This window comes from Oryzias latipes, chromosome 1 (genome assembly GCF_053564925.1).
Source record: "Oryzias latipes strain Hd-rR chromosome 1, Olatipes_Hd-rR_3.1".
NCBI lineage: Eukaryota > Metazoa > Chordata > Actinopteri > Beloniformes > Adrianichthyidae > Oryzias > Oryzias latipes.
In genome coordinates, this window is record NC_136237.1 from 18822174 (window position 1) to 18836292 (window position 14119).

The following is a 14119-nucleotide window of genomic DNA, read 5'->3' on the forward strand; positions in this document are numbered from 1 at the left end:
CTTAACAGTTGCCTGGTCTCTTGGTTCTCTGGACCTCCATGATTGTTGTGTAAAAAAGGCAATTAAAGCTATTACTCAACTGTCACCTAGCAACCAACCCATAATAGTGTAACAGTAGCTTCTTCCTAACACCTGAGAGTACCGGCATTCAGGCCTCTGTTTATCATTGTATTCTTTAGAAGTACATCTCACCACACATTCAGGGAAATGCAAGAAAACCACACAAACACAAGACAACAACGTGAAACTGAATAGTGGGCCAACTATTGGCTCAAATGTTTAGCAATTACTTCTTAGTTTTTAAGTAAGATGTTTGGGGTCAAACGGGTCTGATACATGCACACAAAAAAGATATACACTTAAAGGTGCTTACGGGGGGTTATCACTTAGCCCGTGGCCTTCATACTGAAGTACCATGTCTGTGCCGTAAATGTTCAGCAACTTGTAGGGGTTCACAGACACAAGGATGCTGCCTATGTATGTCTGGGAGAAAATAAACGGAGTGAGTGAATGTATTCCACTGCTCTCTTCATCACGGGGATGCAACTAGACTAAAGGAAATGGCACATACATAAATGAGTTCTTGGTCGAATCGTTTCTTCAAGTTCATCAAAACTGTAGTTTCGTTCAGCTCACTGAAATTAAACACAGATTACAGGAAAACACATCCAATAAACAAAAAATTCATTAGATTTAGTTAACGCGTCAGTTAATTTTTCCAAAGCGTCCTCTCAAATGTCATTAATGAGTTGAAAATATTTAATTCATCTTGAGGTCTTAACAGATATCCCGTTTGCAAATATTTCTTCTGATTATTTTATTTAAAAAAACTTGCATTCATTGTGGTACGTATTATTTTGCTTTTTTCAAATAAGCAGAGATGCACAAAGCAAGCATGGGTTGAAAGCATATGTAGTGACATCAGTTGTACTGCTGGAAGGGTGGACTAACAGACTTGAAAGAGTATAACAGGAGTTAATGAGCAGAGAACGTTCTCTTTGTTCTGGGACACACTTACGGAAGCTGTGTCATATCTTCCATTCCCTCCGCCCAGCGTTTAACCCTGTGGCTTGTTGTGGGCATGCTTATGACAGAATAGATCTGGAAATGTACATACAAATTAGTATGTTATACACTTCTTAAAATCACACAGGTCCAGGCAGATTTGTTACTAATGCAGTATAATGCAATATAAAACAATCCATTTAAAAAAATGTTTTTGGAATAGATTGGCTATTACAGAGGAATGCATTATTTGAGTTTGCTGGCTAGTTTGTGCACCTTTCGGCATACCTCTTCAGGGGTCGCCAAAGCGAATCAACTTACACTAATTTGCACTCACAATTAAAATGATAATCTTCATGTGTGTTTGGTACTCAAATCTGTTTGTGTTTTAAACAAACATAACCAGTAACACTTGGTAGGATTCTTTTTCTGTTTTACAGTTATCTCAACATCCATGCTACTTCGAAATTATTACCTTGTCATACCAGGATTGACCAGGTACTCTGGCTCTATCAGGAATCCAGTCTAGTCCTTGAGGCTGTCCTCCAATGACTCCCTGAGCTGGTGAGTACCCTTCTAACACCCCATCTTCCCTGTACATGGCCCACTTTGACAAATTCTGGACTGTTCCATGTGGCAGAACCCTCTCCGCTGACCAAACATCCTCCCCAGCATCTCCTCCACCCTGAGCATTCCTTGCCCAATGCCCAGAGCGTGGCCCATAAGGAGGTATCACAGCATATTGATTGTCCTCGCCTTGCAGTCCTGTTGGCACAGTGTATGAAGCATAACGAAGTTGCTGGTTTTGGATGGCTTCAGAGAGTTTTGGGTTGTGGAATCGTCGTGTTAGAAGAGACCCGTCCGGCAGCCTAAAACAAAACAAGCAGCTGTCTTCACACAGAACATGGTTTTAAAGTGAAATTATGTGATCCAATTTATGTGGCTTGATTTTCCTTTGGCATCTTATCTTTAATTTTCAAGAGTTAACCAAAAAGCTTTTTATAAAATATTTTTTTCTTGCAAAATACTATATCCCCCCCATAAATAGTGGCAGATGATCAAACCCTCACACTAAGGAATAGTATTTTTGATATAAATTCAATTGTGAACCATGAGATATGCACCAAGTCACTGACATGGCCTACCTTTTTTTCTAACACCTTCAAGTCCTCCTTCACTACACCCATAAACTTATGTTTTGGTCTTTCTTTAGGCTTTTGTATTAGCCCAACCTCAGCATTGTTTCACCAACACGATCTTACAAACTGCTCTGAACCTATCCAACCTTCATGATCTGGCTCCCCCATGTTACATCTACCTTTTTTATTTTATTTATTTTTTTATCGTTGCTGAGTTTACTTTTTCTTTTTAGCCTCTATGGTTGTATCTAAAACCAGCACTTCTATTTCCTGCCAAGGTCATTAAGTGAGACGCCCAAGAAGTCTTTTTTTGGCTTCATACCTTAAATTAACATCACGCAGGTCATCATTCTGCAGTGCAGAGAAAACATTGGGGCTGGTGGGCTTGGGTGCTCCCGTTAGCACTGAATTGTTTGAGAGGTGGTAAAGACCTGTGGAGCGAAGGTTCATGTTTTGCCTGAGAGCAGCTGTTAGATTTGGAGAGGAGGGCTTCTGCCCGGGCATGACCAATGAGCCGTCGGGTAGATGGTATGATGCACCACGAAGGTTTTGATTCAAAAGAGCCTTCAGGTCACAAGAAACATTACGTCAGCTCATCTTTAAGACTGCCAACGTTAATAAACAATGAACATTTTCAATAGAGAATGCATTTGACTGTAAAAACATTTGTACCAGAAATCAAATGTAGCAAAATTGAAGAGGAGAATAAATTATTTTAAAAGGTACACACTTTGGACAAATTAGGGCCAGGTGGTTTCCATGGATCAATAACGACAGTTCCATCAGGTAAGGTGTAGGACACACCCTTCAGATAAGGATTCTGAAGGGCAGCCGACAGGTTGGGGCTCCTTGGTTTTCTTGGGTCTACTATAATTGTTCCATCCGCAAGAGTGTATGATGCTCCCTTCAAGGCTGGATTATTGAGTGCCTGTACATGAGAAAAGCTGGTTTAACTCTGGGTGTCCTAAGACAATACACTAAATCAGTTGATTACATAACACCTATTACCATGTAGTGAGAGGAGAAAAGATAGCAGTAAAAAAAGCATAAAGAATCATTAAAAGAAACATCTGAGAAATCAAAATCAATGACTAACCTTAGCAAGGTTGGGTGGTATTGGAGTACTGGGGTCTCGAACCCCATCTGGTAGTGAGAAAGAGGCGTTCATCAGGGCGGAATTTCTAAGCGCACCGGAAAGGTTTGGAGAGACAGGCTTCCGTGGATCGATGATGATAGTGCCATCGGGCAGAGTGTACGACGCACCCTTCAGGTAAGGATTTTGAAGTGCTGCTGTAAGACTTGCAGATTTTTGTGTCTTGGAATCAATTACAATGGTTCCATCAGGCAAAGAGTAGGAGGCTTCACGAAGAGCTGGGTTGTTTAGGGCCTTTGAAAGCTGTGGTGAAAAAGACTGCTAAACAGGCAAACAGCAAAACAAAAAAAAATCTTCATTAGCTTTAACCTCAACTAAAACATACAATTGTAACTTATAGAAAAGAACTAAAAGTCATTGATTACTGGCTGTCGAGGATTAACAATCGTGCCGTCGGGGAGGGTATATGACGCATTCCTAAACTGCTGGTTCTGAAGAGCTCCAGAAAGATTAGGTGAGAATTGCTTCTGCTGGTTGTAGGGGTCCTGTTTGGGTAGAAAGGACATTCAGATTGAATGTTTGCATAATCATTCTATATATGTTATTGTTCAGTCAACATGTTCCCACTATACATACTCTGATAACTGATCCATCAGGCAGCACATATGATGCTCCCCTAACTTGTCGGTTTCCAAGTGCTTGGCCAAGTATTGAGGGGGAATGTGAAACTGCATATGGTGATGTTAAGGTCCCATCCGGCAGCTGGAAGGATGCTTGCATTAAATGTGGATTTTTCAGGGCACTTCCTAACATTGGTGAAGAAGGTCTGTGGGGACCAGGATGGGGCCCACTTAGTTGCATTGGCGTTTGAAAAGATGCTTGCCGAAGGTTTGGGCTCTGATGAAGAGCACTGTGGAGCTGTGGGACTTCTGGTGAATAAGGATTACGACGTTGCATCATAGGAGATTTTATAGCAGAGACATTTTGCAAATTAGACCGATTTTGCAGTGCATCATGGAGCAGTGGTGCAGGGCCAGGTTCGGAGATATAATCATATGGAGTAACAACAGTTGGACCATATGGTGAATGCAACTGTGGGGTCTGATAAGAAGCCACTCCTCTGAGAGCCTGGCCATGTCTCATGGCTCCAGAGAGCATTGGAGATGAGGGTAAGGATGCATATGGAGACTGTGGTCTCTGTAGTGGAGACACATAAGATGCGTCTCTCAATGCTTGGTTTTGCAGAGCACCAGACAATGCTGGGGAAGAAGGAGGCAGGGGCTGTTCATAGGTCTGTTCTACATATTTTGGAGATAGGTCACCTGTGGCAAGCATTTGTGATGAAGGGACAACAAACTGAGGTAAGGGATCAGCATTTGGATCTGACATGTACATTTCTGAGTAGTAATTAGGGGGGTGGACAGTGCGAGGGGCTTGGAGGGGGGACGACCGATGAGAAAGACGAGGGGAGAGACGTGGGGATGCAGGGTGTGACATTTGTTTATGGGAAAACTGTGGGGAAGCAGGAGACATCCTCCTAATAGACTGTTTGACGAGGGGACGCCCTCGAGCAATGGGCCGAGAAGGAATTCGGCCTGACTCTCTTCTCCCCAGAGGAACTCGATGAATCATATGAGGAGACTGGAAAGGAGATGAGTGCAAGGAGTCTACTGTAAGAACAGAAGATCTATTGCTTCTTATAGAAGATGGACGAAATGGCCGTACATTCTGGGTGGGTGGGGGAACTGGACGCCCTCTGAGACCCATAGGAGAAGGTCTGACAGTACCCAAAGGAACATTCCCTCCTAACCGTGGTCTGGCCACTGGTGTGGGATCCCTTAGCAAACGAGTTGAGCGGCGAGAAAGAGTAGGGGATGAGGAAACAGGTGGTGGTCCTGGTGGAGATAAACTTCGACGAGAAGGCGAGGGGGAGGGAGAAAATCTTCTGCTTAACTGAGAAGGGGAAGCGTAACCTGGAGACATGGGAGGAGAAGGTGACCTTTGCATTGGTGTTCCTTCAAATGAATTTTGTGCAGGCATAGGCGATGGTGGAGGACTTTGCATCCTCATGGAAACACGGGGTGAGGGTGGTGGAGAATAACGCTTCATAGGTGTTCTTGGTGAGCCTGGAGGACTCTGCCGAATCATGGAGACACGGGGAGACTGGGGGGGTGATGGTCCTCTAGCTGGGACAGAGGTTGATCTCCGTGGTTGCATTTTACGATGAACCAACGGGGACGCCATAGGAGAAGTGTTGTAGGAGATTCCTTGAGATATAACAGAAGGTGGTCTTTGAGAGTTAAGGAATCCACTCCTCACTGAAGGCTGAGGTGAGGGGATCCCTCTCCGTGCAACCATAGGAGAGGGCACAGGGGAAGGCACAGCAGAAGGATGGCGTTGCATCTGAGGAGAGGGCATAATGACAGAGCGGCGGGATGGAGTGGGGGAGAGTTGCATGCGTCGGACAGAAAGTGGAGACATGTTTGCTTGCTTTATAATCATAGCAGTTGGTGTTGGAATTGAGGGAGGTCCATAACTCTGCTGCTGTGGTATTCCCATTGGATCTGTCATCACCTGTGGTACAAAACTTGTTTAGTAAAACCTAATAGTAATGCAGAAAGGGATAAAAATTACACTTAATTTTCCTGGCAAGTAGTTACTGAAAAAAATCGTTTTCATTTGTGGGATTGTATGGATCAACTTTTCCTGGCCAATGACAGAAATAAAACAGAAAAAAAAAAAAACAGTTCGCAACTCGAGGTTGAAAAAAATGGTCTAATAAAAAACAGCTCTAATAGTCTCCAGCAACACATTTATTCTCTGTAACCACATACTATCATTGTGGAAACAGTAACTACTGTAGCTTTTTACACATTACAGATCAAAGTAAAGCTATATTTTATGCAGTTTATTTTAAATGCTGTTTCCTATCAATCTGTGGGTTTTACGATAAAAACAAGTTAAAAACAATGCCAGTTTCAGGAAAAAAAGTTTCATTGTTTTCTTAAGTCTATTTTTTAGTGGACCTATTTAACAAAGAGTGGTACCTCGCATTAAATTTAATTTGTTCTGGCTTTGAGTTTGGTGCGCAAAGTGTTTGTGAAGCAAAACATGATTTCCCACAGGCTTCAATGGGACACGTTGCTGTGACACCAAAAAAAAAAGAAATTAGGAAAAATGAAGACAAATAAAGAGGGATAACACCAGTAAAAATAATCAACGAAGCAGAGTATGACAATAAATCACATTAAAAAAAAGAAAGAAAATAACACTGAATTGGGGACAAAGTGCTTTCTCTTTAAATTAAATTGAATATTTTTTGTGGTTGTTCAGTTTATGTATTGCAAGTTTGTTCTAGCAGGCATTTACAGCAGTCATCGTTATTTGATTGTTCGTTCTGGGTGCCATTCATTATGCAAATACCACTGTTTTTTGAAATTATAGTTCCAGTGCTCCAGATGCATCTCAAAGCTTTATGATGCTGAATTTTTATGATGCTTAATTTTTATTTTAAGTTCTTACTTAGGCCACTTGAATTTGTTAGAAAAATTTGGTTCCTACCAATTTTTCCAGCAAAGATCAAAAAGAGTTTTTGCAAAAGCCAAAACACTTAGCTTTACATTGCATATTTCAAAAGTGTTGGCATACTAGAAGTAGCATTACCTGATGAGAAATCATGTGTGGCGACATCTGTTGTTGAATCATTTGATCTTGTGGTGTCACCATTTGAGGTGACATTATCCGCTCTTGTGGTGACATGATTTGAGGGGACACCATCATTCCTTGAGGTGACATTGCTTGCATTTGTATCATCTGCTGTTGTGGGGAACTCATTTGCTGCGGTTGAGATATCATCTGTTGGTGTGGTGAAATCATCTGTTGGTGTGGTGAAATCATCTGTTGGTGTGGTGAAATAATCTGTTGGTGTGCTGAAATCATCTGTTGGTGTGGTGAAATCATTTGTTGGTGTGGTGAGATAATTTGCTGGTGTGGTGAAATCATCTGTTGGTGTGGTAAAATCATCTGCTGATGTGGTGAAATCATCTGCTGTTGTTGTGAAACCATCTGTTGTTGCGGAAGCATCGTCTGTTGGTGTGGTAGCATCATTTGTTGGTGCGGCAGCATCGTCTATTGGTGTGGGGACATTATGAGAGTTAAAATTGGAGGTTAAAACCAAAATAATGTGATATAATCAAAATATTTCTTGATGTGACTGATACTACCTGCTGTAGGGACATCATGTTTCCATTCAGACCTGGAGCAGGAATTTGGTCTTCATACTGGATGTCTGACATGTCTTCAAATTCAGGATCAGGTGGAAATGTAGGTGGAGGAGGCAAGGGGACATCTAGACGCTCTTTCCCAAACAGCCGCACTTGAGGTCTAGGAACCCTAAAGGTAATGTCCCCTTCCTGAAACCCACTAGTTTCTTCCCGATATTGATTCCCCTGGGCATCGTACTGGTCCCTGTAAAATCCCTGTTCCTGATCAATTTCCTGCCCATCAAAACCTTCAAAGCCATAGACACGCTGGCTTGATGGTTGGAATCCACTTGTCTGCTGTGAGCTGAAGTCTTGGTAGGTCATGCCACTATCATTATAGGTAAACTGGTAGTCTGGTGGAAAACCTTCTTGCATCCCCATGAAGGATGTATGAGGGGTTTGATAAAAACTTTCTTGTAAGCTTTCATACGGGTCCATGAGTTCATTTTCATAGTAAACTTCCTGACCATTCTCACCATAATACACCTCAGCCTGAGAATCCATGAATCCCCCCTCCCCCCCTCCATAGACATAACCTTTGGCCACTGGTGCATAGTAGTCCAGATGTTCATCATACATTGCTGGTTGTTGCTGATAACCATAGTCATCAATTTCCTGGTCGTAATACAATGCTTGAGGAGATGAATGACGGTTATAATAATGACCCATATCATCATCATAAAGACCCTCTTCATAATATCCTGCATTTAAATCATAGAGTCCACCTTCCTCATAATACCCTAGGTCTTGATAATCAGTTCCTCCTGCACCATTGTAACCAAACTGATCCTGTCTTCCATATGAGGTCATTGGGTTATCATCATACCCACCATAACCGTCATCATATCCTCCATAACCTTTCTGGTAGGCTAAATCTTGATAGTCATACCCATACATTTCCTCCCCATGTTCATAGCCATTGTTATAATAGCCATGGATATTTTGTCTAGAGCTGGATTGTCTGTTGTTTCCTCCACCACTCCCCCAACCAATATTTCTTGAGTTTCCTCGCATTTTGTTGAAGATAAAACGTTTAGTTAGCCAGTTAGCTGCTGCAGCAACCTTCCCCAATATGGTGCTGCTGGTCTTAAAGTCATCCGTAGGTCCAGTTCCACTTTTTTTTTTAAACAAACCTTTGAAGAAGCCACCCTTTTTTTCATTAGATAATCCCCCTAGACGAAGCAGCATGTACTTGTGTTTCTTCCCACCATTCTCTTTGGCCTCTTTCTCCTTTTTGTTCTTTTTGCTTGCCTGAAACTTCATCATAAATCGGGAAGTGTTCTTCATCATAGACTTTCTCCGTTTCTTCTTAGCAAGTCGACTCTTTCTCCTTCCCAAACCAAGGAACAAACGGGACGTGCTTTTCAGCTTTTTCACGCTGTTCTTGCGCCTCTTGAAACCAGAAAACTTTAAGAACATTGTGGACATGTTCTTCAAACCCTTCTTGGGTATTTCCTTAACTGGGGCTGGGGGAGGTTCCTCTTTTTTTTTGGCTTTTTTCTTATGGGTATCAGATTTCCCTCCTTTGTGTTGACCATCCTTAGCTTTCTTTTTTGACTTGCCTCGAACATCTTCATCTTCATCATCTTCTTCCTCTTCAAAATCTTCTTCATCTTCTTCAGAATCTTGTCCTCGTCTAGATTTGCCCCCTTTTTTCCCTTTCCCACCCTTACCTCCTTTTCCCCTTCTGCCATCTTCTGAGTCCTCCTCATCTTCGTCCTCACTAAAATCTTCATCCTCCTCCTCGTCACTAAATACCTCCTCCTCCTCCTCCTCCTCTGACTCTACTTTTTTGCCTTTTTGTTTATCTTTTCCTTTCTTTCCTGTATCTTTTCCCTTGGGTGGCTCCTCCTTTCCCTTCTTTCCCCCTTTCTTGTCATCTTTCCCACCTTTCTTTTCATCCTTTGTTGCTTTCTTCTCATCTTTCCCTCCCTTTTTGTCATCCTTGCCTTTCTTTTCCTCCTCTTTCTTTTTTTCTGGTTCTGGTTTTCCTCCCTTCTTTGTGTCCTTTTTAGTATCTTTTTTGCCAGGCATTTTGACGAACGACTATGGACACAACATGCCTCCTGTACTGGATTTAAAGAAGCTGACCTTGAAACACAGAAGCACAGAGAATCAAAGTCATAATGTTAATCAGGCAGCAACATGAGACAGTTTTAGAATTAGAGAATCAAATTATTTTGGTTCCCTTTTGAATCAAAAACTAACCTTTGACCCTTTCTTAGGTTAGATACACCAACCTGATTTGATGATGGAACTGTACAGAGGTTTGAAATCACCCTGAGGAGAGGTGCACTGGGCCAAAACAGCTCTGAACTTCACCACTGTGGTCCCCATGAAGGTTACTGTCCAGATACAGACACAGAGTGTCAGTGTGAACACTGAGAAATTGTTGTTCACAATTAATTCAACACCCTTTAAAAGCCTCACGCTTAAAGGTGCGTACTTATACTAGCATATAAAAATGTTTTGAAAACTTTGATACATTTCAGGTGCAGTTTAAAGCTTACTGCAAACAGTGCAAAGAATTTATGTTTAAGTTTTTTTTAAAGTTGGTCAAACTTTTGACGAGTTTGAAGCATTTCTTTTGCCTGTAAAGGCACATTACACTCATTCTGAATGTCTGTCTTCTCAAAAGGCTTCTCAATATTCTGCTAATCTAAGTCATCATCACCCTGTCCCATATTTTAGGTTCAGATTTTTCAATGACTCCGATTTCAGAAGACCTTTTTGTAAAAATTATCTAGTTATGCCTAAACGGTATTGAGAAGGTAATTAAAATTCCCCTTGCTGTTAAATGAAACAAAGAATATTGCGGTGTTGATTTTGCTAATTTCTACTTAGTACAACTCCTGCAGTGTTTGTTTTTTTTTGCAATTTTGCGATGTGAAACATTAAAACACACTAAATATTGAGCTGTTATTCCACTTCAAGCGCTACCCCTCTGTGATTCCATCTTTGTTCCAAGGAGTTGGACATAAAGTTACATCGTTATGGCAGTATAAGCAAATTGATTCACCAACACAGCTCTCCATTACAGACCCCTCCACTTCAGTGAGAACCGGCAATGAGGATGTCCAAGGTCTGCAGTCTTCAAATGTTTTGTGTCCTATCAGTAGGTCTCTTCTTCAGCAGTCGAAAAGGGGGAAAAAAAGCAAAAACAATTCTTGTCCAAATCATCCGATTTTAAGGAGCTTCTTCTTCTGGATTCCAATAGCTACTGTTGCTTACTACAAGTCCTCTCAACCAACATTAAACACTCTTTACTCTGTCCTCTTCAGAGAGATGGTGTGAGTTTGAGTAAATGTGTGTGTGAGAACGAGCCAAAGTGGGTGCTGGTGTGTGTTTGCATGTGTGGATACATGTAGGTGTGTATCTGCCTGAACCCTTCCTTGTATAGGACAGTAGAAGGAGTCTTAATATGTCATCTGGCCCCACAAGTGAAACTCTAGATCTCGGCGTGACTGAGGGGGCGGGGCATAAATAATACAAAAGGTCCAGAAAGAAACAAAGACAGACAGAGATAGACATGGAACAAAAAAAAGAAAAACCTGAGTGGAAATAGGAAAGATTCTGTCAAATTCATGAATTTTCAGAAGCGCATAGCTTCAATTGAATGTGTTAAAACATCTGGATGTTATCTCAAATCTGATCTTTCCCTTTTTTAAGTTAACAGGGATTGGCAGGTGTGGTCTGGTCACTATGTGTGCATTTAAAAAGCCCTATCATAAAGATGTTCAGCTTCTGTGAAAACTATTCTTAGACACAAAAAGCAGGAGAGAGCAAAGGCAGGAGAAACACCCACATGTTAAAGAAATGACGTCTTCTTTCTTGGTATCAATGACGGAGGAATGACTCTCACAAACTCGACACAGCTAGAGCAGGATTGGTAACAGGGCAGAAATTATTAGCGCCATCAACCAAATTATCCCTCTTCCTGAGGGAAGAGATCAGATTGCAAGATCTGTCCTGCCAGAGAACACAGGTGTTGGGTTGCCAGATCCTGATCTTTTGGAATGTAAGTCTATCTGATCATTAGCATCCAACAAAAAGACGCATGTAAGATATGTGCGCATGGGTTAAGGAAGGTGCCTTCACTGCGAACGTGATGAAAGAGCCTTGTTTTCGCTTTTCCAATCATTCTCTTTTCATGGGTCTTGGAAAAGGATGAAAAGACCCGATCAAATGTGGAAAGCTCTGAGTTGCAGCCAATCCTACCCCCTCTCCTCAAAGTAATCGCTCCTGGCAGGTGGTCCTCTATCTTATGACACAGTTTTGTAAAGGAGAGATTACAGGGGGGGGGGGGGGGGGGACCTGACATGCATGCTGGGAAAACTAGGCAAAATTATGACAGAGATTGATTTGATGAGGCTTATCAAAAGCATTGAGGTTCCAGGAAGAAGCTATAAACAAAAACATTTGCTGCTTTTTAGTAGAAAACAGAAGGACACCTGCAGAAGAGCATGCAGAAAGTTTGTAGGCCTGCAGCAAACACGTCACATGCACTGTTTTGGCATTTAAATAGGCCTCAATTGAAACTTCCAGAGCCCCATCTGTCTCCTACTGAGGTGACACAACAGACTGACGGCCTGTGGATGGGTGTGTGGACTCAAACATGGGCAGGATCAGACGGGGTGGGGCGGGGGGGTACATCCACGCCCAAAACCTACCTCTCCTTTGACACACCCAACCTCCGGGAAACCCTCACGTTACCGGTGGAGCCCCATGGTCACGCTCGTCCATGTTTCAACAGGTCAACCCAGTGACCAGCATCCAAAAAAGAAAATAAAAAATAAGAGCAAACTCATTTACATGCTCTCCATCACAGTCGCCCGTACAACCTCACGTTTTGTCTGCTTCAGTGGCGAGGCTCGGAGCAGCAGGGGTCGGTCAGCAGGGAGGAAAAAGTAGTGCCGCAGGCAGCGGAGGATGAATATTTAAAGAGCCCTATTCTTCGGCGGGCGGCCGGGGGCTTGAGTTCCACACACTTCGGGGAGAGTTGATGAGCTCCGCGGGTGGGCACCACCAAGCCCCAAACGCACTGACACACATTCATGTAAATATATAGGACAGGTAGACAGTTACCTGTTAGCTTTTAAACCGACATGATTTTTAGCTCAGTTTAGTTTTCAAATGTTACAGCAAGCTTAAAAAACGAGTAAGCATGATCAGGGGGATTGTTAGGAGAAAGTTTTAGTTTCCTGTACCACCTGCCTCTTAGCCATGAGTTTTGTTTTCTTGTATATTAAAGACTTCCTCTTATCCGGATTACACACAGCGGGAAAGCGTGTCATTGGGTGGCCCAGGGGTGTGTGTTAAGTGTGTGTGTGGATTCAAACAGATGAAGGTGAGAGAAGGGGGAAAAAGTACAGTCTCCACAGCAGTCCTTCCGCTGCCCGCCAGATGGACCCGCCTGACAACAAACAAGCCGCGCGCGGAGGGAGCGGAGGGAGCCACGCGGCTGCTGCGGCGGCTCACCCGGATTCCAGCCCCAGACGACCTTGCCGTCTTTCCCGCATTCAACGGCGGGCAGCCCGCATCTAAACGGTGCGGGGCTTTGATATGGGTTTCCTACTGAGGCGAGACCTCCTTGGCTTCTGGAAGAGCAACAAGCCCTTTGGTTACGTCTGAGCTATTTTTAGACATGTTACTGCAGCGGTGACTTACATTCAATAGGCTTCAACCTTTTTTTTTTTAAATGCTGGTAGTGTTTTGTTCCAGTCACAACCAAAGTCACTATTCAAAGTAAGCCTGTCTCCCCAACAAAAAACATACTAAGAATGAATCCAGTAATGTTTACTCCATTTGCTCTAATAAAACATTCTGTATTTCAAAAACATTACACCATCTGTTCATTCTGCAGTAATTATCAAGTAATTGTGAGGTTATATAATATGTGAGACAAAGCATTTGACTGTCACAACATAATAATTTTATAAAAGGAAAGGGTCAGTAAAAGTTCTATTAAGTAGTAAACAAATGTCTTTTTTTAAATAAATGTGACATTAAATACCCACTCTGATAAAAGAAAATTATATATTTTTGTGTTTATAACACATTAAGAGGAGTCAGTTGAGGTGGCTCAGGCATCTGGTCCAGATGCCTGTCCGAGGAACGTCTCTGGGTCCCCCCAATGGAGCTGGAGGAACTGGCCAGGTCGTGGGAAGTCTGGGCATCTTTGCTTAGACTGCTGCCCTCGCAACCCGGTCCCGGATGAGCAGAAGAAGATGGATGTGTTTTCAACATGTTCTTGTGTTGGTTTTTTGATGATGGTGGACATCAAACTGCAATTCTGAGTATTTCGTTATTCAAATCGTTGTGAAGCAGGAGCAGACGAAAAAATTCAGTCTGAAAAACAATGTATTGGTGAAGAAAAAAGTACGCTGGTTTGGTCACAAGCTTCCTGCTCTGCTCCATTCTGATGCATCGACTTGGAGACAAAGAGATCATTTGTCTCCTAATGATCTCTTTGCTAGCTTAGACGAAATGCTAGCTTTCGTCTAATCTAGCATTTCACTCAAACCTAGATGACTGGCTAGCTTCAATATGCATGATATTTTTGCTGCACCGGTAATGTTAGGTTGAGGGTGTGAGAGGCTGTGAGCTAGCGGGAGAGCGGA

At 42.5% G+C, this 14119-nt stretch overlaps 1 protein-coding gene across 1 annotated transcript in view; it reads right to left on the reverse strand.

Moving 5' to 3' along the window:
- Positions 1–8042, reverse strand: part of myo15ab (myosin XVAb) — a 65099-nt gene extending 57057 nt beyond the window's left edge. The window contains exons 1-11 of the mRNA XM_023958435.2: positions 7461–8042; positions 6901–7365; positions 3874–5811; positions 3663–3782; positions 3241–3558; positions 2875–3072; positions 2467–2708; positions 1481–1874; positions 1019–1101; positions 572–635; positions 374–483 (exon numbers count right to left, since the gene is read on the reverse strand). Coding sequence (XP_023814203.2) covers positions 374–483; positions 572–635; positions 1019–1101; positions 1481–1874; positions 2467–2708; positions 2875–3072; positions 3241–3558; positions 3663–3782; positions 3874–5811; positions 6901–7365; positions 7461–8003 — 4475 coding nt within the window. The 5' untranslated portion in view covers positions 8004–8042. The remainder of the gene's footprint in view (positions 1–373; positions 484–571; positions 636–1018; positions 1102–1480; positions 1875–2466; positions 2709–2874; positions 3073–3240; positions 3559–3662; positions 3783–3873; positions 5812–6900; positions 7366–7460) is intronic.
- Positions 8043–14119: the final 6077 nt, after the last annotated feature.